The sequence below is a fragment of the Mesoplodon bidens genome (genome assembly GCF_964165515.1).
Source record: "Mesoplodon bidens genome assembly, chromosome: 9".
NCBI classification, from domain to species: Eukaryota; Metazoa; Chordata; class Mammalia; order Artiodactyla; family Ziphiidae; genus Mesoplodon; species Mesoplodon bidens.
Genome location: NC_138166.1, coordinates 82568100 through 82593935, shown reverse-complemented (window position 1 = coordinate 82593935; position 25836 = coordinate 82568100). Strand labels below are relative to the sequence as shown.

General features: G+C 42.2%; 1 protein-coding gene across 2 annotated transcripts in view; it reads right to left on the bottom strand.

Moving 5' to 3' along the window:
• The window catches only part of SND1 (staphylococcal nuclease and tudor domain containing 1), a 427993-nt gene that overhangs the window by 206103 nt on the left and 196054 nt on the right, over nt 1-25836 (bottom strand). For both annotated transcript variants that reach the window (XM_081244332.1, XM_081244333.1), the window contains one exon: nt 18656-18756. In XM_081244332.1, coding sequence (XP_081100458.1) covers nt 18656-18756 — 101 coding nt within the window. The remainder of the gene's footprint in view (nt 1-18655; nt 18757-25836) is intronic.

Sequence of the window (25836 nt, the reverse complement as noted above, 5' to 3'; positions counted from 1 at the left end):
CTTAAACTTTTTAGACATGCTCTATGCCCTCAGAAATTCTTTCCTTAAGTCACAAGGATGCATCTTCATAATACTCAGGTGGCTGGGTTTAGTACTTGATCTAGAGGTATCTATTCATATCTCCACAGCATCTAGAAAAGGGGATGCAAACTCATTGCCTCTCTTTATAATTAAAGCATTGGAACACAGCCACGCCCAATTGTTTGCATGTTGTCTGGCGGCCTTAGCATTACAAAGGTAGAGTTGAATAGTTCCAACACAGACCATATGGCTCTCAAAGCTGAAATATTAGTATCTAGTACTTTATAGAAAAAGTTTGCTTCTCCTGCCTTAGAGCACTGCTTTTTAAAGTGACCTTTAAAAGGTCAATTCCGGGCTTCCCTGGTGGCGCAGTGGTTGAGAATCCGCCTGCCGATGCAGGGGACACGGGTTCGTGCCCCGGTCCAGGAAGATCCCACATGCCGCGGAGCGGCTGGGCCTGTGAGCCATGGCCGCTGGGCCTGCGCGTCCGGAACCTGTGCTCCGCAACGGGAGAGGCCACAACAGGGAGAGGCCCGCGTATCACACACACACAAAAAAGGGGGGGTCAATCCCTATGACACTCAGCTCTCACAATTAGGGGGTCATATTCACCGTAATAATTGCTTCATTCATGTAAAAAAACAAAAAAAAAAAAACCAAAAAACCAACTGGCTCCTTTTTAATAATGCTGCCATGTGACCTTCATGCAGTCATGGCAGGCTAACTGATGTGCTCCAAATAAACTGAGGAAGCACTTTGTAATAATACAAGAGTCTCTGTGAAGATGCCAAGTATAAGGTGACATCCTTTCCCTTGAACAGTAATTTTGCGGGGGGAGGAGAAAAGAACCTGGCATCTATTCATGGTACTAACAGTCTGGCCACAAGACTCCATCGTTAATAAACTAGCCCGTCTCTTCCAAAGAGCCCTCACAATGCTTCCACTAAGAGTGAGGAAAGCAACAACACGGGCACCTCTGCTTTCAACAGCAGCAGGAGGTAAGGAGAGAAGCTGCAGGGATCTGGACTTGCTGGGCAAGGTTACCTCATGAAGCTGTTTTAAGGAAAAAAGTAAATAAATGACGATACTGAGATTGTGCCGGTACACGGTGAGCGCTGCACCTTTTGGTGTTCGCTCTCGTTGCTGTTCCCATCAACACCGGCCTAGTCTGGTCACTCTTCCTGGACTCAGACATCTTGTTTATAAAATGAGGGAGGTGGACTAGATCGTCTTGAACCCTAGATAGTCCTACAAAATTCTAGGACTTTACTAGAAGAAAACAGGTTCAAAGGACAGATGTTAAGGAACGTGTACAAGGGAAGCATCTTTGAGGAAACGGCTGAAAAGGTGAGCCTCACTTCACAAGTCCAGAGACCTGTCCAGTAGATGAAGCCATCTGTGCAGGCTCCCGCTTCGAACCTGGCTGTCCTGGCAGGAGGGCACCCTGGGCTGATGAAGTTGATGCATTCCCCTCTTTGGAGGCAGCACGTGGCCTGGGAGAGCGCCCACCCAGCTACAGCCTCTGCATCACATGAGCCACTGCAGCCGCAAGATTCACGGCTTCCGCAACAGGCCAGTGTTATCTAATATGCATGAAATCAAAGTTTTCATCATTTCCAATGGTCAAAGGCCAGTGGATGTTAAATCCCAGAATACCAGGGTTAACAAAGGAGTCATTAAAAACCTAGCATTAAATCACTGCTGTAGCCAATGGCGAGAGTGATGTCTATAATACATTACAAGGCTGATTAGAAAGAAACAAGTTCCAATTTAGAAGTGAATTATCCGATTTTTAAAAAAACTGGTTGGATAGCTATCACAGCAATTTTGTTATCACAGGGGAATGAGAGGCGGTGACATACAAGTTATGCCGTGGATGGTAAATTATCATCTCCTAAAATCACAGGGAACAGAAATCAGGGGTGAATAACTTCCTAAAGACATAACGAGGGAGAAGAGAATCCTGACACTCTGGCCAGATTTTACCTCCTCTGTCTTTTTAGTTTTTATGGGTGGGCGGGGGGGGGCGTAGTTCTGAGCTGCAAAGCCGTTATTATTATACTTTGTGCCCTAGAAACAAGTTTACTCTAGAGAAGTTTTAGAACAATCAGTCTGCTTACAGTCCCAGTATATCCCTGCCAGACTCTAAATAAACTCATTCTTCAGCTCATGCTTCTTGGAGCTGCCATAAAAATATATACCTTCCAGAAAAAGATGACTCAGCTATTAAAATGGAAGGTAAACCGTGGAGAGGGCTGGATAGTGAAAGGAGGGGAAATGACTGCTGACCCTAATGAACTGTCTTCTAATCTACAATGAACACTGTGTTATTGCTGAACATAATCTGTCAATGTGAAAATGGTCTAATGACCTAAAGATGAAAAACACAGAACGGGCACAAGTGGGCAAGGTATGACCTACCTATATGTTCCAATTTTCCTGAGTTTCCAGATGGGAAAAACAGCCTCCAGAGACTCCTACTTACTTTTTTATGGATCTATCCTGGGACAGTTCATTTACAATAAAAACACAAGCCACCGAAGCTTCCCTGGTGGCGCAGTGGTTGAGAGCCCGCCTGCCGATGCAGGGGACACGGGTTTGTGCCCTGGTCTGGGAAGATCCCACATGCCGCGGAGCGGCTGGGCCCGTGAGCCACGGCTGCTGAGCCTGCACGTCCGAAGCCTGTGCTCCGCAACGGAAGAGGCCACAACAGCGAGAGGCCCACGTACCGCACACACACACACACAAAACAAACAAAAAAACAAAAAAACCCACACATGCCACCAAGTTCTACTCAAGCTCAGGCTGAAAGAATCCCTTTAACAGGCGATGATTCTCAACCACACCCTCTCAAACACAAAGCTCAACAATGCAGAACAAGGTATGGAAAATAGTTCCAATTCAAACTATCCAATCCAAAATAGGAATACTTCTAGTTATTGACTATTTCTCCTCTGCCAACCAAACCCACTCTAAAAACAAGACTGACATCTCCCCCTGAAAACAAGTCTTGCAAGGCTCTCAAAGACCAGACTCAAACTTTTGTGTGTTATAATCAAGGGCAATATTCAAAACATTCAAATATGTAACATTATAGTACTGGCTAGTTTGTTATACATGTGAATACTAGCTGAACACAAGCCCTGCTTATAGATAGAAAGGTGTGAAGGAAAACAGCCACGGTCATAAATGGGGTTATATCTAGAAGAGCATCAACAGAAAACAGCAAATCACTTGAGGATATTAGTCTGGACTAAAGGCTGCCAAATAATTATGCCTCAGTCACCTAAGTGCACATTATGAATTTCAGATACATCAGTCTTATCTGATACATCTACAACTTATCTGAGAGTAGAGGAGAGTGTTGGCTTTGGAAACTCCTGTTTCCTCTAGCCTTCCTTTCCTAGTGCTTGTTAATACTGGCAGCACATTAGAATCACCATTCAAAATACCCGTTCCAGGCCAATAATACCAGAATCTCTAGGGGTAAAGATCAGTATTTTTATTTTTATTTTTTATTTATTTTATTTTATTTATTTATTTATTTATTTTTGTGGTACGTGGGCCTCTCACTGTTGTGGCCTCTCCCATTGCGGAGCAGAGGCTCCAGACGCGCAGGCTCAGCGGCCATGGCTCACTGGCCCAGCCGCTCCGCGGCATGTGGGATCTTCCCGGACCGGGGCACGAACCCGTGTCCCCTGCATCGGCAGGCGGACTCTCAACCACTGCGCCACCAGGGAAGCCCAAGATCAGTATTTTTAAAACAACAAGTATCAGTACCTAGATTTAAAACATGGGGCACCATTATATTTTTAAGAGCCCCAAGTGGTTCTATAATGTAGTTTTGGGGAAAACTGCCGAGACAACTAATATAGGCTTCCTTTCAAGAATTCAAGGGGCCAAGAATGATGAAATGCAACTTCAGGGCCCCAGAATCATAAATGTGTCAAACAATCTATTGTTTGTGGGTAGGGAGCATACCAAACTTTGGAACCGGTTCAGGAACAGCAAATTCATTTCTATTGGCTCTATTTAGGTTGCAGGAAGATAAGCTATCAGCTATGGGAGCCACCAGGGAGAAGATTCCTCATGTTTGTCTCCTCAGAACAGAGCTGCCAGTTGCCATGCTGCATTTTCTAGGCAGCTGTGATGACAAGAGCCCCCTCCAAAATGTAGGCACCACTTGGGGAGAGGGAGTTCTCTGCCTCTCAGGGGAATAAGGGACAAATAAGCAAACACGTGGCCATTATGAGAAAACCAGGCCTACGTACCCAGTTTATTATTAGCCTGACATTAAACACCACTTAAACACAAAACAAAACCAGCCGCCCACACAAACACGCACCCAAGACAGAAAATTACATAATGGCATCTGGAATGATTGGTTCTGACAGTGCACGGAGAACCAGCCAAATCATAGAGGTCCGGTAAAGACCAAAATGGAGACGCGGGAGCCCCGGAAAGCCTTTTTCAAATCCTCTATGGTTGGACCTCCCTGGTGGTGCAGTGGTTAAGAATCTGCCTGCCAATGCAGGGCACACGGGTTCGAGCCCTGGTCCGGGAAGATCCCACATCATGCGGAGCAACTAAGCCTCTGCCCCACAACTACTGAGCCTGCGCTCTAGAGCCCGTGTGCCACAACTACTGAAGCCCACGCGCCTAGAGCCCACGCTCCACAGCAAGAGAAGCCACCGCAATGAGAAGCCCACGCACCGCCCCCGCTCACCACAACTAGAGAAAGGCCGCACGCAGCAACGAACACCCAATGCAGCCAAAAATAAAATTTAAAATTTAAAAAATACATGCATTAGAAAATGGTATTAAAAAAAATCCTCTGTGGGGCTTCTCTGGTGGCGCAGTGGTTGAGAGTCCGCCTGCCGGTGCAGGGGACGCGGGTTCGTGCCCCGGTTCGGGAAGATCCCACATGCCGCGGAGCGGCTGGGCCCGTGAGCCATGGCTGCTGAGCCTGCGCGTCCAGAGCCTGTGCTCCACAACGGGAGAGGCCACAACAGTGAGAGGCCTGCGTAACGCAAAAAAAAAAAAAAACAATCCTCTATGGTTTTTGCAGGTGCTGATATACATGGAAAATGCTTTGTCCTTGTTTAGAGGAAGGCATTCAAAAAAATACTCTAGATTCTGGAAGGCCATCATTCTGCTCTGCAAAATACCAAGCCACTGTTACCTGAAAAACTAACTATCTTCTTCTACATAAGTTAGAAGAAAATTGTTTTGGCACAGGTTGCTGCTTAGGGTGGATGCTCAAGAGAAGTTCTCTCAGATGGGTCAGAAAGGAAAAACAGGCCCAGTAAGAATTCTACTAACTGCTCCGTTATGGTTTATGGCCCATAACCCAGCCAGCTGGCACCACGGAAACAGGCAAGTCATGTTTTGTTTCCCAGAATTCATTAGCAACTGGACCAAGCCCAACGTCAGTATGGATAAGGTCTAGAATGTGGGAGCAGCTTTAGACTTCCACCGCATAAACAAAGTATACAACTGCAGCGGGTAAAAGCTCTAGAAATGAGTCTCCACTTATAAAACAAAGTCAAAACAAAAATGTTTCCTGGTAGTCAACGTTTGCCTAAGAATTAGAAGACATAATCTTTTTTAACTGAATGATTCACAGCTCTAGTAGAAGCAACAAATGAAGCCAGCAATACAATAAGGGTTTTGCAATTTCCTATTCTCCCCCTTCCCTTGGGGGGAATGTGGGATTATTTTGGTTTCCAACTTTGAAATACAGTAAGCAACTATAGAGCCTCGGTGGTGAACCCTCACTCAACTGGTCTGATCTCCCCATAGCCACAGGCTGTGCTAAGTGACAAACGAAGGAAAACAGTTTCAAAGCCAGGTTTCTGAGAAAGTGGTGACAAGAAAAAATGATTTACACAGGTGCTTCTTACTTTAGAGGAAAAGGTGATTTTGCAGTCAATGTCAAGATGATTTTTGTTTTGGGAGGAGGCGGGATGGTGTAAGAACTGCAATATAATTAATTCCCCTTGTTGCTGACCTGATACGTGATGGCTTATAAATCACAGTTTTAACACAACAGAAGCTCACATTAAGGCAATAGTTTGTTGAATCACAGCTGTCATGTAAACAGATGTATCAGAAAGCCAAAAGGCTCCATGTAAAACCCACATTGGAAACTTGATAAAAGGCAGTCCCAAGTTTCCTTTGGCCCCATGAAGCTCATGGCATTAAACATCTCTAAATTCTACGATGCATGCTGACTTCCAAGGTCCAAATATTTGTTAAATCCCTTCATGTTCCACTTGCTGTGAACACAAAGATGGCACAAAACTTCACAAAGGCATCACAGCAGAGAGGGTCAGTCTAAAAGATCCACAAAGGGAATTCCCTGGCGGTCTAGTGGTTAGGACTCTGCACTTTCACTGCCATGGGACCGGGTTCAATCCCTGGTTGGGGAACTAAGATCCCACGACGCGGCAAAGAAGAAAACAAAATTTAGAGAATCTGACTTTCAGTAAGACTTTTAAGATGGGGCAGAGAATAGCAGCATTTCCTAAAACACTTAAGTCAGTAGCCCTCTGCCTTTTAAACACCTAATATATACAGGTAGGAAGTAAACAGGTAGCTAAATATGTATACACAACAAGTATACCCAGGGAGGCTGCTTGCTAGCACACCTCTTGGTTTGAAAGATACTATTCAATAAATTCCTTTTACTAAGGAATAAATATTGTCCCTACTCAACGGTCAGCGTGTGTTAAACTCCTTGAAACATTAAAAATTACTCATGAATATCTAACTTCTTTTACGGGAGTACTTATCAGTCATTACTGTCTTAGGTGAACAGAGTATACCTTCGATACTTAGAGGAAAAATGATGTGATTCGGTGGCAAGTGAAAAAATGAGAAAAGAGAAATCCAAAACCAAAGTGTCTGCCATGGAACAGTAAGAACAGACTAGTACAGCAACATCTAACCATAATCCCATGGGGTGATATGTTGTTTAACCTTTGAGCAGGTACTACATACTAGGCATTTTCTACACCTTATTCAAGCTCATCTGTGAGGCAGCAACGTTATCAGTAGATGGGCTTGGGCGGGGGGACTGTGAAGAATAAGAGGGTGGAACATGAAAACGTTCAAGAAGAATCATTTTGTGCAAACAAAAAAAAGGAAAAAGTTGAGTGAAAAGAAATGGCCAGCAATGTAGGAGAGGAGACAAAGGACAAAAGAGACCCCTAGGTCTGAAATTAGGCCAATGACCAATTTCGAGGCCAGGCTTAGGACTCATTTAACTACTTGACTATTATGGCTTAGTCACTGTGGTAGACATTTTAAATGCACTGGCACATTTAATCCTCACAACAGCCCTCGGAGTGTAGTATTATCGTATCGAACTCACATAAGAAAAAAACTAAGGCCCAAGATTGCACAGCTATCAAGGCGTAGAGACGAGGTTTAATCTCAAGTGTGCTTACCTCCAAAGCCTACTTGAAGAAAATATCCACAGAACCTTCAGATCCAACAATAACTAGCCTTCATCTCAACACTATGACAAATGGTCAAAGTTTTCCTGTTCCTAAATTAAATTCTTAAAAAATAACCAGCACTCAAAAGGCATACCCTTCAAACAACGGTTACGTCAGCATGATTACATAATGGCTGATTCCCCCTATTTTCTAAACTTTTGAAAATGTTACTACAATTTTTATCACTTTAAAATATCACTCAGGGGCTTCCCTGGTGGCGCAGTGGTTGAGAGTCCTCCTGCCGATGCAGGGGACATGGGTTCGTGCCCCGGTCCGGGAGGATCCCACATGCCGCAGAGCAGCTGGGCCCGTGAGCCATGGCCGCTGAGCCTGCGCGTCCGGAGCCTGTGCTCTGCAACGGGAGAGGCCCCAACAGTGAGAGGCCCGCGTGCCAAAAAATAAAAATAAAAAATAAAATAAAATAAAATATCACTCAGTATGAACTGGAGCAAATCCCTGTGAAGTGGCATCACCACTGGGAGATAGAAAAATCTATAAAACTCCATTCCTACTTCCCTTACCACTGTGTACTGTGCTGGCCACAGGAGCTGTAAAGAGAAAGGGGCTGAGATATGGCATTAAAAGACACAATTTGTTGGGGCTTCCCTGGTGGCACAGTGGTTGAGAGTCCGCCTGTCGATGCAGGGGACATGGGTTCGTGCCCCGGTCTGGGAATATCCCACATTCCGCGGAGCGGCTGGGCCCGTGAGCCATGGCCGCTGGGCCTTCGCGCCTGGAGCCTGTGCTCTGCAGCGGGAGAGGCCACAACAGTGAGAGGCCCGCGTACCGCAAAAAAAAAAAAAAAAAAAAAAGACACCATTTGTGCTTACTGGTAATCATGTCAAATGTCCCCTCTCCTTATCACATCAATTGTACTCTCCAAAGGAAGAAATAAAGAATGCTTCAGGGAGGTCAGAATGGCAGACTGAAAACTTATGTCCACATGACATTCTTTACAAGGTCCCACTGAAATGACAGAAAAGACAGATATGCACAAGAATAAAGCCCTAAGAGCACTGGAAAATAAGAAAGTGTGTTAACAGCATATCAGAAAGTTTGCACAAATCCTGAAAGACAGAAAATAGATCGGATCAGATGGGTGGCAAATCAGGGGCGCCTCAAGGGCCTTTATTGACACATACAAAGCACACGGTGAGTAGGCTTTGGGAACATCATCTGAGCAATTAATCAGGAACAGCATTCAGAAGAGCAGGGCCGGCCAGCCAGCCTCTTCCCCATCCATCTCTATAATGTCCACAGAGCTGCTAGGAGCAGAGTTTTGACCCCTGGCAAAAGAAAACGGCCCTAACCAGCAAGCACAGGCATTTCTTCCAGCACGTACTTGTTTGCGTGATCCCAAGCAGTTCACATCCCACAAAACCACCAAAACCCCAAAACAAACAGGGTTATACGCAGTCGTCTTAAACCCTATGGAACTTTCTAGCTTAAGCACCAGCAAAAACGACCCTAATAAAAATGGTGCACAATGAAAAATCTCTAGGGTTCGAGTAGCCTTGAACTCTGGGGCTCTGATTCTTTCTCTTCCATCTAGAGAAGGGACTACAGGGCTTTGTTTTCAATAGAGACCATTAAAAAAATTTTTTTTAATTGAAGTATAGTTGATTTACAATGTTGTGCCATCAATAGAGACCATTTTAATCAAAACAGTCTGATGCATAGTGTAGCCTTCTTCATTAATCCACTGTTTTAATTCTGGAAAAAGTGTCTTCACAGCTTTTGTGACCTCACTGACAGGTTGCTACCGGGCTTAACATAGCAAAAAGCATAAAGGTTCTTGAAGTCACTAATGTAGTCATGACTTACATGAAAGGAAATTCCTACTATAGACTCCTCAACTGTACACTTAGATTTTTCTTATTTAAGTCTTTATACCTTGCTAAAGTTCTCCCTTTAAATGTAAGAAGGTTTATCCCTTACTGTTTTCGATACTTCAATGTATTTGGGAACATCACTTATAAACCAATACGACTTCTACTTTGTATCAATGTGTCTCCCCAAATTACCAATGTCACACGTGATAATTCACTTCAAAAAAAAAAAAAAAAAACACGTGTTATAATAGAACAGAGGGCAGGTGATTTTGGTAGATGGATTTTGTGGCCTGAAAGTTAACCAGAGGCACAGTGTTTAGAGAGAGTAGGCCGAACACATCACAGACCCTCCCCATCCCTGGTCCCCATTCATAGGCCATCCCAGGGAAATGCACTAAGGCTCTCTACCAGGTGATGAAAGCCCCCCATGCCTTGACAGTTTTAGTGGGGTCTGAAATTTGCCTGCTTCCTCTATGTTCCAGGTCCACCTTCAGGCACCATATCAGGAAGGCTGCGTCTGATACTTCCTGCTCCCTTATGACTTTTTTATGACAGATGTCTTGGAGAAGCAGACACAGAAAACTGCAGAGGAACAACCATGCCAACTCCAACCTGGTCCTTTCTTCATAAATATAGGTCAAGCTTCACAAAATGCTTGAGGACTTATGAAAGAAAAAGAACAAAGTAAAGAGCATTTAGTCATGGGGGAAAGCTGGAAGAAGTGCTTAATTTTTAAATAAGATTCTCAGAGATAGAGAAAATATTATACTCATAGACTAAGAAGAGGATGCTATTAAAATAGAGCACTTAAAGAACAGAAAATTTAAATGAGTGCTGAGATTAAAAAGTAAAATGGGTTTAATTAATAGACTAGTATGTAAATTTCATGGGGGCACAAATCATTTCTATTTTAGAACGGCCATATATTCCTGGTGCCTAACCCAGTGCTTAGTACACACCAGGCACTCTCTAAAGACTGGGTATATGAAATAACAAGTAAGTACATGAATGAGTGAGATGAATGAATCAGAGACGGTATGAATGTAAATGAGTCAATATACATGGCTGGCTGGCTAAGCAAGTGGGAAAACAATAAAGACATCTCCTTGAATACAGGACAAAAATGAAGAGGTGGTCTTAAAAATTTGGAAGAAAAGTTAGATATATGAAGATACAATATTACAAAAGAAAAAGAAAATAATTCAAGAAGTAACAAAAAAAAATCTCTTTAGTGTTCAGTGTTGAAAAGACAATCGAGTATGAAGCAAAAAGGACATCGAAATATTTTGATAAAATTTCAGAAAACCAACAATTAATGGTAAATTGTAAAAACTCTTCCAGAGCCAGAAAAAAAAGTTACATTTAAAGAAACAGAAATTGGATTTCTCATAAATGTTGTTGAAGCAATAGAACGCAGTGTCTTCAAAGTTTTCAGGAAAATAATTTTGAAGCCAGAATTTTATAATGACACTAATAATCAAGAACATAAGCAAAAAATTTTAGACATTTTCAGAAATTCAGAAACTTTACCACCCAATACATGAGAAAAATCAAGGTTCTTCAACAAGTGAGAGGAAAACCCACAAAAAGAATGACTTGAGATGTAGTGGCAACTGTATATGAAGAAGTGTAAAAAGGAAGAAGGGATATAGACACACACAGACAATTAATTCAACAGTTCTCTGGACATTTAATGGCATGGATTTCTTTTACTATAGGTCTAATCACACTATCATGTTTTTTGGTCCAACAGTAACACTTACACAATTATAACTGCTAGGGGATGGGGGATAGGTTTAAATATTTAGGAACATCTTGCAAGCAAAGGTTAGAAGACAGGGGCTTCCCTGGTGGCGCAGCGGTTGGGAGTCTGCCTGCTAATGCAGGGGACACGGGTTCGAGCCGTGGTCTGGGAGGATCCCGCATGTTGCGGAGCGAGTAGGCCCGTGAGCCACAACTACTGAGCCTGCGCGTCTGGAGCCTGTGCTCCGCAGCAAGAGAGGCCGCGATAGTGAGAGGCCCGCGTACCGCGATGAGGAGTGTCCCCCGCTTGCCACAACTAGAGAGGGCCCTCGCACAGAAATGAAGACCCAACACAGCAAAAATAAATTAATTAATTAATAAACTTCTACCCCCAACATCTTCTTTAAAAAAAAAAATTTTTTTAAAAGGTTAGAAGACAATGACATTGACAGAGGAGAAACTGAATAAATGCTATAAATCTTGATAAAAGCAAAAAAAAACTTTTTTAAAAGAATAAGAAAAAAGTGTAAGCATTCCAATTTCCTAATCTTTCAGAGTGGGCAGTACATAGACACTATATAAAGTTAATCAGAAACAGTAACTGAACATTATAAAGTTTACCATTGGTGAAACAAAAATAATGTAAGAAAACTAGGGGCTAAAGGGTAGAAATAATAGTGCAAACACTAAAAAATGAAGAGATACTGTTTAAAGCTAAAAATTTTTTAAATTAGTAGCATTAATTTATAGGGTTATAAGGATAACCATCCAAAAAAGTAAGACGCAGTCTCTGTTAGAAGTTAGCATCGGGTCCTCTGCCCGGTGAGGCAGGAGTAAGGTAAGCAGGTCTTTAGGTCCCTAAGAGAACATGGAGCAGGATGGGAACCGCGGTGAACTGTCAGGACTCACAAAGCTTCACCAACACTGAACGACCCAAGAATGGTAATGTGAAGAGGAAAAGGACAAATGGCTTCAGTGGGTCGTCGCTTGAGCATTTCATTTTGTCTACTGACAGGTTAAGTTATTGACTCATCTAAAAATAAAGATGTAAGAGGGATTATCTCTTATTTTTATTTTAACTTGTTTGAGTGGTAGATTCTCTAAAAGTCCCAGGCAAAATCTGAATAGAAAAGAGCCTTTTAAGGTACGGTTTAAATAAAGTCACTTGTGTTTCTTAAAGCCAAAGTCTCCATAAGCAAGGTTCTGGGGGCAGCAAAGTCAGTGAATACCCTTAAGGACTCTTGACATCTCAGCGACCAGAGTCGAGAAAGTTCCTGAGAATGAAGTGCAGCCGGGAGAGCCTCGGCACAGGGAAAGGCTTAAGACTTTGTTCACGGCTATATTCTCAGTGCCTGGCGCATGGCAGGTGCTCAACAAATATGTGTTGAAGAAACAAACAGATAAACCTATTGTTCTTAGCAGACAAATATAGAAGGAGCAACTGGTCTCCTGTCTGGGCCCAGTCCCTCACTAAGTTACTTTGAGGGCCCACAGGTATCAGAATAGATAGCATTTCTACTTTTTCCGAACAGGGCCTTTAACTTAAGATGATTTTGAACACACTTATCCATATCTCTAAACATTCCAGAATGTTCCTCCCTTAGGATGAGTTCCCCTTATTTGGAGAAAAGCCTCACTTTCTCCCAGGCTCTCCCTGGTATACTTTGTGAAGTTGATAAGGGGGCCTTCCTGAAGATCAGCTCAGTATAGACTGTCACCCAGTACTTGACATTCTACTCAACTGATACTGAGAAAAAAAAAAAAAATAGAGAAAAGTGAAAGAAAGAACACACATTGCTCAGCAAAGGATTCTGCTGATTTGTAAGAGCCAAGTCCTCCATTATGAAAAGCTTAATTGAACTTCCATATATAGTGATGAGGGTAATACAATAATTTGAAAGCATCAGGGCTTTACAAAGAAAAAAAAGGCTCAGCCGCATGAGATTCCCACATATAGACAGCCACAAGATGTTCAAGATCTAACTGAAACTAAGCGGTGTTGCCACCTGAACCCTTTGCCACAACCAAGTTCCTTCTTATGGTGCTGTATGGGGCCCTTCTCTTAAAATGGTCACTGTGCTAAAGCTAGCAGGAGGTAGGTGCAGTTATTTAACCATTCTTTCCGAAGTAGTCTAAGCTAAATGCCACAGATTGCTTCCAATGTCTTTGGGATGGTGGATAGGCATAAATAATTCTACTACTCAACACAGCAGCCTGTGAGGTTGAGGAAACCACCTACGATGCTCTTTTTAGAGGTGAAGGTTGGTTAGGTGTTTACGATTTAGGTGTTTGGGGGTGAGGGGAGAGGAGGAATGTTTCTTCTGATGTCTTCTTTTCCCTTACAAGCAGGAAAAGGTTGGAGGGGGAAACCCACTAAAGTAGGTGAAGTGTAAACCATAAATCTGTGCAGAAAAGCGGTGGCTACAACCCAGATTTTGCCTCCTGGCCGAGCCATTGACACTCATACGATGTCAGGTACTGAAAGAGCAGGACACTAGGACAGAAAACGGGGTTTCAGGAGGTCACGTCCTTCCTATGTTTAGCTTGGAAGTCAGACATTAGTGTGTGTTAAGATCTGATCTGACAGCAAAAGCCTTACAGCTGCAGAACTCAAGCCAGCAAAGCCAGGGATGGTAGGACACTGCTTCCTCCTGTGGCTGAGAAAAGCTGAGTCAGGATGAGACAAGAACTCTTCTCGACGAAGGAGAATACCTGAACCTCATGCTCAGTCACGAACAGAAGAGCTGAGGGAGTACGCCCGCCAACTAGAACCAACGAAAGTGAAACAAGGAAAAGAAGTCGGATTCTAGGACTTCCTTGGCGGTCCAGTGGTTAAGACTTTGCCTTCCAATGCAGGGGGTGCGGGTTCGATCCCTGGTCCGGGAGCTAAGATCCCACGTGCCTCGCGGCCAAAACACCAGAAAGACATAAAACAGAAGCAATATTGTAACAAGTCCAATAAAGACTTTAAAAACGGCCTGCATCAAAAAAAAAAAAAAAAAAGTCTGATTCCTTGTAAGTGTAATAGTCTGATTTATATAAAAATAATAAAGACAAACTATCTATGAAGAAGCCAGAGAGCCGCAAAGGAAGTTCATAAAGATGGCATTGCTCCTGCTAGATGATAACCATTACAACTAAGAGTAACTAAGATGTTCCAAGCCCAAGAGATCTGCTACAACATCTCTGGTAGTAAGGACCCCACACAGGCATCAAGGTGGACAGCAGTGGCTTTACATGAATGTGGCGGGGAGCAGAGATTAAAACAACGTTTCAAAAATCACCGTGACAAAACCCCAATCACCTCTCAAAAAACTGACCTTGTGCAGAAATGAGGCATTTCCCAACTGTTCCTACTGCACAGTTTCATCTCTGTATCTCTGTGCCATCTTTCACTTTTCCAAAATGGGCCATGTCTATTGTCTCCAATTATTGTGAAATAATTCACATAATGAGAAGGGGGCAAAACCTTAAATGACACTATCTACTGGAGATGTGACAATTTTCCAGGGATGGGGGACGGGGTGGTGGTAATTATGAGTGTACACGTGTGAGGCTTGACCCCAAGTCATATTTTTAGGTGGCCCTTTATAAATGTGAACAAATTTTTTTAAACACTTTTCTTTGAAAATGTGATATGCAGAAAGACATGGGCAATCAGTTAATAGGCAATATGGGTTTGCCAAACTGCAGCTCAAAAGTAACTGGGGGGCTTCCCTGGTGGCGCAGTGGTTGAGAGTCTGCCTGCCGATGCAGGGGACGCAGGTTCGTGCCCCGGTCCAGGAAGATCACACATGCCGCGGAGCGGCTAGGCCCGTGAGCCATGGCTGCTGAGCCTGCGCGTCCGGAGCCTGTGCTCCGCAATGGGAGAGGCCACAACAGTGAGAGGCCTGCGTACCGCCAAAAAAAAAAAAAAAAAAAAAGAGAATTTGGAAGTCCAGCACAAGTAAAGGTCACCCCACAAAACCTGCTCCCCAGGAAGGCTCTGGCAATAACGGTAGAATGAGATTTTAATCACTGAAGCTAATTACATAGAAGACTAAATCACAAGAAGAGTTATATAAGTGTCTTAAATACGATAAAAAGTAATTAACAGGAAGTGCCATCTTGATAGCTTCCTGTCACAATCCAGGCCTAAAAGGATCAGCTAATTCCCAACCTGGGAGCCAGAGAATGAGAAACAACTCAAAGTTTGATCTTTTGATTTTTTATTTAAACTGTTTTGATTAACAGGTAACAACTCTTGCCAACTCCATAGTGAAGTTAATCAAGAAAAAAAATTTAATATATTAGAGGAATGATGAACCTCGTTTTCGTTGACTCCCCAGAGGGCAAGAGAGGGGGAGTTGAAGACGGTTCCACCAGAGAGGCCTCCCAAAGACCATGTGACTCGACGCCGACCCATACAGCAAGAGAAAACAACAGGAGGATGAGACGGAACCCTATGGAGGATAGGGATAATTCACACACTTTGGCATGTGAAATACACTGAAAAATCTGCTCTGAAATAATCCTGAAAGAGGCCATCTCATCTGTCTCTTCCTTCTCTTTCCCCTGGAATGAGCAGTTTGAGAAAAGCTATTCGAGAATCAATCTCTTGAATAACAGGAAAGCCTGTAGACACTATGAAGGCCAGTACGTAGGTGTAGGAGCCGACAGGTAATGACAGACATAGTTTAAATTGGGTCATTTAGACATAGTTTAGATAAGATCGTTAATTCTGCAGCATCTCTACAAGCTGAACAAAGCCTAAGGCCTCTCACAGAGAGAGGCAATGAATTACTAGAGAAGCTCTCCTAGCAACCTTTCCTTAACTGGCCCGCAAGTTCTATGATCTCCCCAAAACCCAGAGGCTGATACCAGTTAGTGACTGAGGACCACTCTAACACACCTGTGCACTTCTATCCCAATCTGTTTCTGTCCCCAGATTTATACTGGTCATTTTTATTATGTACTTCACTAACTTTTATATCAATTGAAATATAAGTACCAAAAGAAAGTATCTTTATGAAAAATTGTTTTAAAAGGTTTAATAAGAGGAATGGCTTTTAAATGGCTGCAAAATGTGCAAAAATCAGAGCAGGAAAACTGTAACAGATGAGGGGGATGTAAATCACAAAGATCTAGGATTCCATAATTAGTGTTTTTAAGTCATCATTCCATAGAGAAAGTTATGCAACCCACAGTGGGTCCTTGATGCCCATATATCAAAGATTTGGAGATATAAGTACCTTTTAGTGTTTAAAATGGAATTAAAACATTTGGGATAAAAAAATTAACCCCCCTGCTCTAGCCAATATTTCTAAATAACCATTAAAAGCAGATAGAAGGATTTCGGTATAATTATAAATATAAGCTGAGTATTTTGGACATTATTATTAATACCTCAACTCTCCTACAGTATTATTGGAATGATTTAAGTAGAGAAAATTCAAGAAAAAATGAAAACAAAATCAAGGCCACGGGAAAACAAAGAGAAGCCACGAGGAAGACTCGAACATCAGAAGCATGCTACCAAGAAGACTTTCTAGAGATGCCCTATCTTTGGCACTGACCTTCCAATAACCAAATAAACAAGGAAAACTATCAGATACAAGTTTTTTTTTGATATTTATCAGATTAAAATAAACCTGTAGCTCAGAAGAAACAGCCGTCCCAGGTAATGAAACATCTAAGTACTCCCATTTTTATTTCATAAAGGGACACTGTGCAATACAGTAAACAATCACTCACAAATTTATTGAACTCCTACCAACTGCTGAATACTGAGACTACAGCAGGGAATAAACAAGACAAAAATCCCTATCTTCAGGGAGCTTACTATCTGGTGAGGTTTGGTCTCAAAAATATTAGTACATCCCCACATTTCTCCCAGTTACCGCCCAGCAGTTTACTCATAAAGTCTAGTTTAGTAGAAACAAATCTATGAGGAAACTCAATGCACCCGGGGTACCCTGCCAAGCCGGTCTAATCCGAGGTAAATACCTTGGTAAATAATGCAAGAGTAATACTTACAATCTAATTACAAGAACTAGGAGATAGAAAGGTCAGTGATAACACCCCATAGAACATTTCCAGAATATCTAATTTTAAGCAGTGTAAATTTATTTTGAAAAATACCTCAATGGTAACCAAATAAAAAGAATCCGCTCTAATGGGTCATTAGAAAAACACGAATAGAAACCATCTGGCAAAAATAAAAAGATGTGCATTTTGACAGCAGTGGTGTTGTTTTAACCAGTAAGTAGATAGAAGGAGCAGTTATCAGAGAGGACTCCTTGTTTGTGGCAGCGAAAATCTGAATCTAGGGGAAAACTAACTTTCCAGCTTTCCACAGGAGGAAAGCATGCATCAAGCTCCTAAGAATTGGTGACAAATTGGTAATAATCGTTGTTGCAAGTTATACAGATAGAAGAATGAGCAAAATATTTCTTAGTTTCCCCCATTCCAAAAATATTATCTAATTTCTCAAGAACCTGCTTCTAAAAATAACCTGATGCCTGTGATGCTACGAAGGTAATGACATCAAAAGCCTATATTCAGTTCCTCTCGGCAAAAGTGAAGTCTCCGATGGCTGCGTGAACATCAACAACATTAATACCTATAGGAGGGGCAACAGTAGCTAAAAATACCTGTTTCCAAAAGTGACAACGCGAATGAGGGCGGGGCGGGGGCGGGGCGACGGATGGGAGAAGCTCCTGTTTGGCAGGAGAGCTTCTGGAAAGTAAGTTAGCTACCAGATCCTCTTTCTTTCAGAGGCATGCTATAGCTTAGAGAGGGGTGTTTCTCCCAATGGCCTTCACTGTACTTTCAACAAAACAATCCCTGTTTTGATGAGTAGCCTATCCTTTTCTTCCCCTCCACCATGCCCTCTTTTAAAAGAAAAGAAAAATACCAGTTTGGTAACAAACACCATTTAAGATTGTGAAATAGAGGAGACAATTAGCATGTTGGTGTATTTTACGCAGGGTAAGAATTGCTCCTGGGGACTGACCGACTGTTTTAATATTTATTGTGGAAGCACGGCCCAGCAGGCTTCCTACTGCCCCCATCAGATAGCTCCCTGGAAGGCTGTTCCTCAACGGAGCTCCCAAAAGGCTTTGGAATGTAACCAGGGTAAGGCCAGCAGAGTAGAAGAGGGAGACCCTGTCATCTACTGATTACATACATCTATACAAAGAAAAGGTCCAATTAACCTCTCTTCTTTTTCTGGCCTACAATTAAACTAATATGCAGAGAATCTTTCTAATTTTGCACAGTACCTAAGGGCCCGACTGACACTCAATAAACGGCATTATTAGTAGTAATAATGAGTGTTACATAGTGCCAAGCACACAGAGCCCAGTAAGTCTTAAATAATGACAATAATGAAAGTATACGATTAACTAATGAGCGATTATGCAGTACTTTGCAAACAAAGTGCTACACAGGCACATAACAATTATAAGCCACTGAGTTAAGAGTAACAGAAAGCAAATCAAGACAAAAGGGAGGAGAGACTTGAACGAGGAGAGAACTCTCAGCTATGGCAGAGTTGCTACCAGCCAGAACACTCACATTCCTCCAATGGTGACAGTGGCACAGGTACGCTCTGAAAAGGCAGGCACCGTCTCTGTGGCTGGGCTGGCCGGTCTAATGTAGTCCACAGTCACGTTGACCTGAAAATAAAGAAGCAAGGTAGACCACTGTAAAGTAATTACACTCCAATAAAGATGTTAAAAAGAAAAAGCATCAAGGTAGTTAAGGCTGAGAATTTGCAACACAGCTCACTAGCAGCCCCCTGTGCCAGCACAACTGTAAAAGCTGACCTCACTCACAGTATGACTTTGTGGGTCTAAGATTTTAAAAAACAACTGAAAGAGAGCTGAACCACACATGGGGAGAAAATATCTGCAAAAAGCCATCTCTAATAGAGGTCTGTAATCCAAAATATAAGAAGAACTCTTAAATCCCAACCATAAGAAAATGAAAAACCCAATTTTAAAGTGGGCAAAAGACCTGGATATCTTACCAAGGAAGACATACAGATGACAAGCATATGGAAAAGATGTTCCACACGTGTCACTGGGGAAATGCAAACTGAAACAACTATGAGCTACCACGACACATCTATTAGAATAGCCAAAATCCAAAACACTGACAACAAACGCAGGTGAGGATAGGGAACAAAAGGAATTCTCGTTCACGGTTACTGGGAATACAACACAGCCACTCTGAGAGACGGTTTTGGATAGAACAAACTTTTACCATACATCCCAACAGTGAAAAACTTATGTCCACACAAAAATCTGTAGGTGGATGTTTTTGGCAGCTTTATATATAGATGCCAAAACTTGGAAGCAACCAAAGTGCTCTTCAGTAAGTGAATGAATAAACTGTGGTTCATGAACACAACTGAATATTATTCAGCCCTTAAAAAGAAATGAGCTATGCTGTACACCTGAAACTAATATAAGATTGTAAGTCAACTATGCTTCAATAAAAAAAATTCCCTGTGTGTGGGGGGAAATGAGCTGTCGAGCCACGAAAAGACATGGAGGAATCTGAAATACGTATTACTAAAAGAAGCCAATCGAAAAGCTATATATTGTATGATTCCAACTGTGACGTTCTGGAAAAGGCAAAAATACGAAGACAGTAAAAAAGATCACTGATTGCCAGGGGTTAGCAGGACGAGACAGGATGAATAGATGTGAGGGCAGGATTTTGACAGCAGTGGAACTATTCTGTATAGAACTATGATGATGGATACATGTCATTACACATTTGTCAAAATCCATACAATGTAGAACACCCAGAGTGAACCGTAGTGAACTATGGACTCTGGATGATGCTGTGTCCATGTAGGCTCACCAATTATAATAAATGTACCACGCTGGAGTGGGATTGTTGATGGCAGAGGAGGAAGTACGTGGGGGGCAGGGGGGAGAGAGATGGGAATTCTCTGTACTTTCTGTTCAATTTTGCTTTGAGCCTAAAAGTTGCTGTGAACCTAAAGGATGACTGATATCAAGAGAGAAGGAAAAATGGCTGAACCTTTAAGGCCTTACATAAATTATACTCCACAGAGAAGAGGTTTAGAACACTCCTGGAGGATTCCTAGACATTATGGTAAAGCAGTTCTCTAACCTTTACAGACTCCTTTGAAAATCTGTTCAAAAATATGAATGGGGCTTCCCTGGTGGCGCAGTGGTTGACAGTCTGCCTGCCGATGCAGGGGACACGGGTTCGTGCCCCGGTCCGGGAAGATCCCACATGCCATGGAGCAACTAGGCCCGTGAGCCATGGCCGCTGAGCCTGTGCGTCTGGAGCCTGTGCTCCGCAACGGGAAAGGCCACAACAGTGAGAGGCCTGCATACTGCAAAAAAAAAATAAATACATAATAGATAAAAAATATATATATATATATGAATGAATGCCTCTACAGAAAAACTGCATGTAGTTTCAGCCTGCCATAAGTTCTCAAGGCCTGTGTTAAGAACTATCAAGAAGAACAAACAAGATGACAGTCACAGAGATGCTTGGGACTGGTTTCACAATACGGGAATCAAAATGATGCAGCTAACTACACCCGATACCAACAGAGTTGGAGTTAGAAAATTGGGGGTGGGGGGTGGGGAATGGACTGGACCGGAAGAACCTTTAATACTAGGTTAATCCTAGTATATACTAAACATATGGATATGGACACACAGCGATGCTTTTTCTTTACGAAACCTTTCAAGAGGACCATGTGTGTGTGTCAAAAGAAAGTTGTAAAAAATAAATAAATAAAAGAAAGTGGTATGTGGTATCCCTTAGCAAACACACAGGGTCTGTATTATAGCATTAAGGCAAATGCTTGGCTTTGGTCATAGCTGAGGTTACCTACCTGTACTGAGGAGTCAAGCACCCTGAAGCCATCCCCATGATCTGAAAGTCCAGAATTCCCTTTCCTAACTATGACTTTAGTTCCCACTGGTCAGCTTAGAGACGGCACGTTGTACAAGCATCAAGTTCAGCCACACTGCTGGTGAGCAGCATCAAAATCCTTTCAAACTGCCTGTTGCTCAAAAAACCATTTTAAAAATGAACATGGAAATTTCCAGAAGGACAGCTGCCTCCAAATTCTGACTGCCAGATCACTCACTTGAACGCTCCCCATCTAATCATGTCTTAAAAGCAACAAGGAGCCACATCAGCGAGAAAAGCCAATTAAGGGCTGAAAGTAGGGTAAATCTTTCTCATGAGAAGTACTATCATCATACAGCAACACAGAAAGAAGAAAACATAAAGAGGACTCCTCAGGTCAGATGTCTACACTGACACTACTGCTCAGCCTTATCATCTGTCTAAAGCTAAGGAGATGGATAAATGTGAGGAATGTGAACAGCCCAGGAGCGGGGGTAGGGCTGAAAAACTAGTACCTCCAACAAAGAGGTTTTCATAGTTTCCCTGTAGGCATCTGGCCAGAGTATTACAGGCCAAACACAGGGCAAGGAATGGGAGGTCTATACACACAGAAGCAAGGCTGACTCAAATCCCTCGGAAGGAAGGAGTCCTCTGCATGTTGTCTGTACTGACCCACCCTGGAACTCTCCTCTGGCAAGGCCTGATAACTAACCTACGGAAGCAGAAGAGGGCCGGGAAAGCACATAGACACCTGTTGAAGTTCTGGCAAAAATCACACAGGAAACCAGTGTTATACAGGAGCTAAACCTCAAGGGCGCCCATACCACAGGATGTGAAGTAACTCAGGGCCAAGTTTAAAAAGGGCACAGATGGGCTTCCCCAGTGGTGCAGTGGTTGAGAGTCTGCCTGCCGATGCAGGGGACATGGGTTCGTGCCCCGGTCCGGGAAGATCCCACATGCCGCGGAGCGGCTGGGCCCGTGAGCCATGGCCGCTGAGCCTGCGCATCCAGAGCCTGTGCTCCGCAACGGGAGAGGCCACAACAGTGAGAGGCCCGCGTACCGAAAAAATAAAATAAATAAATAAATAAATAAATAAAGGGCACAGACACAGGGTATGGTCCAATTTGGGGCATTCGGGGGGCAAGTCAAAAATTTGTGGAGATGTTCACTTATTTTTGTGTTTTCACCCAATCCATCTAGTAACAAACTCAAGCCCTCAATTCCAATACCGGGGAGAAAAATTCATCCCTGCTTAAAAATAAACTCAGTGAATCTCAAGATTACCTTGCACCTGCCAATGACAAGCCTCCTCCTGAGCAGACAGGAGTGGGACAGCAGCTCATCAGCGCAAGTACATGGCACAGAGTAACATTAGCTCCCTACCCAGAGAGCAGCTATTCATCTGGAAGGCCACTTGAGTAGCGCTGCTGGTGGTGGTGGTGATGGGGGTAATGGTAACAAACAAAAATGAACCCTTAGCATCTCATCTTCCAGGCCAAAAGGTATGCTATCCCCAAACTGTCCTTAAAGAAAATCAATGGGAAGACCCCCCTCCCAAAAATCTTTCATCTTCAATAACCAAAAGAACCAGTACTACATTCTACGTTCACCTGCCAATTAGTTTTTTCCTCTATCTAGAGAAAGAACTGCAAGTCAGAGATTAAAGAGCTCATTGGAGAGGTAACATTAAAGATATTCTCAAATACAAATGAGGCCCTGAGAATAGCCCACAGCCAAGACACACACCTGCAGACAGCTATGACAAACCAGGAATTAAAGTCAATGTGTAATTAGGATTTATGTCCCTCTCCTGGGGATTCTGAGATCTGTTCTCCTGCCTTGGAGTTTTTCATCTCTAGATACTTATCCCTGACTTGTCAATCACTTTTGGAAAAGAGCAGTTTCAATTAAAACTGCAAATCTTAGCAAAGCCTTCATCTGAATAGAGGATAACCTGAATTTTGTGCTTGGGGGTAATTACATAAGGAATGGCATGAGTTGAAAAGCAGTAATGGGTTAATGCAAATGTGTCCTTCATTTTTCCAGCAAAGATACTCCTGGAACACTGGGTATGCAGGAATTTACATGTACAGGACACAGGGCAGGGCCTGATCCCTCTTTACAGCAAGGACCACAAGGAGTCCAGGGCTCCCTGCTGGTTCCACCTGTCATTCTCTTACTGAATGAGTCACACATCACATCTTTGAGCCTCACTTTTCTCACGTAGTTCACCTGGTAAATGAGAGCACCAGACTACAACTTTAGAGCATGACTGAACTCTAGAATTCTACAAAATAATTTAGCCCGACATGGTGTGCTATGTAGTGTTTTCTTAGACTGGTGTAATTCCTACCTTACATTTACTACTATGAACTAGTACAGATAGAGTGTAAGTGCCAGGAGAGGGAAAAAACATGCCTTTTATTCATGGAAACTGCCATGATAGGGCCTGTATGGTAGGAGCATACACAGTGAATATTTGTTTCATGAATGGATACGTGTAATCAGGAACCCTTTCAGACATAAAATTCTGGAGGACACTTTTGAAATGAGGTGGTTAGGCATTTTGAGGACCACTTAGTCAAGCTGTTAACCATTCTGTTTCATATATTAATTTAAAGCATGAAGGAGGGAAGACGTATATTGAAATTGGGATAATGCTTTAGATTAAGAAAAATATAATTTCCTGTATTATCTCTCAAAGAGGTTCTCAAAGAAAAGAAAGGGTAGCAGGTAATCTGATTCCTCCTTGGTGCATCAGATTGTGGAATATTCCTTGAAAACAATTTCAAGGACCCTTCGGAGGAACTAAGATGAGAACTTAAAACCAAATTTGTACCCCAATCTCTTATAAAGTCTGGAAACAGTTTAGTACAACAGAATACACTTGGGCCACACCTAAGGAATTCTGACAATCTAGGGATACTCTTCACGTAACTAATTGTTCACTAGAAAAGTGACAAACCACCAGAGAACTTCATAGACTTTATGATGCTGATGATAATGAAATGACAAAATCTGAATGCTTAAGCATAAAAGATACATAAGATTTCCAGGCCATAGTCTGAGTTTAGGCTGTTACGTGAGGTTATTTTGCATAATTAGTATATAATCCCACCCACTATTCCATGTGGCCAATCATAAATTCACAAAGGGCTGTTCAAAAAAATATCCTGGCTTAAGAAAAAAGCTCTCGTATGGCCCGTCATTCTCATGACAAAAACAGAAAACACATCATCTGAGCAAGTCTGGCTAAGGCAGCCGGGAGACAAAAGTAAGTGGAACAAAATATTTTACGCAGCTTAGATAAGAGCATGGACTCTGGGAGCTGCCAGACTGCAGGCTTTGGTTACCAGCAATTCTACATACGAGCTGTGAGAACTTGGAAAAGTTACCTCACTTCTGTGCTTCAGTTTAACATGGATAACTCTACCTATCACACTGTTAGAAGAAGAAATGCATTAATATACATGAGGCATTTAGAGCAGGGCCTGACTCATACGAAGCTGTGTCAGTTATTTTTAGACAAACATATACTGATTTTCTTGGAGGAGAGCCTGGCACAGAGTAGGTGATAAGTATCTGCGAGATAAATATATAAATACACGTATACATACATACATGCATAAATAAGATGCATGTTGACTTTAAATCATTAGGCAGAAACACTCAATTAAATACACTTTTCCCCTTAAGGAGTCACAGCAAACAGGAGTATGTACCTCATACATAAATATGTATTACTTAATAAGTAATATGTATATTACTTACCAATAAATATGGCTTATTTTAAAGAATGATACACTATTTAGTACTTATTTAGACACTTTCCAGATTAATTTTGCAGGTAGGTACTAGTTGGGGAGATTTTACTTACCAAAGATAACTGAAGTAGAGTGTGGGGAATCACCTCAACTAATAGGTTAACTAGAGGAATCTGGGGAGGACACTCCTTGTCTTACAAAATCAGGAAGACAAGGAACAGAGAGCAACCAGGTTTCCATTTGCTGTGGGCATAATAGGACAATACTTAATTTATGCATTCTTGACATTTTACTGCTAACAAGCAACGTAGGTAATCATTCTAAAAATGTGAGATACCTTTTTTTTTTTTTTAATTTGAAACACAGTTCAGTCACCCATTCATCTAGATATAGGATGAGCTTCAAAACAAAATTGCCAAGGAGCCTCTTGGTCCTGCTTCTGGGCACACTGATCTCCCAGCTGAGCCATCTATTCAGACACAAGCTAAACTCTCATAAAAGGATGTCAAATGTACCCTGTGCTGTCTAGGAGGCAACAAGAATAAGAGCCACAAATGAGAGCAACATATGCACACTGACATTTTCTAGCAGCGACATTAAAAAAAAAACAGATAAAATTACTTTTAATAGTGTTTTTGATTTATCTCAAAATATCCAAAACATTATCATATCAACATATAACCAATATTATTTTTAAAGTATTGGGTTTTTTTTCTTTCTTTCACTGACAAAGTCTTTGAAATCCGGTGTGTGTTGTGCAGGAACAACACATCTCATTCTGGACCAGCAATACTTCAAATGCACAGTAGCCACACAGCTGTGGTGGCGATACTGGACTGTACATGCCCAGACTGTCCATTAAGGGACCAGAGTCTTAAGGGACCAGAGTCTTAGTCTCAATCCTCTACTACATGATCCTACCTTTTGTGGTTATACCTTTCTCTAGTTTCTACGGGGAACTTTTGTTATCTTCTATTTTAAGATTCCTTGTAAATACTCTTAAACCAAATATGAAAAAACATGGTATAAAAATGCTTATCATTCATTTTCTTATTTAAAAAATCTATTATTTAACTAGACTAG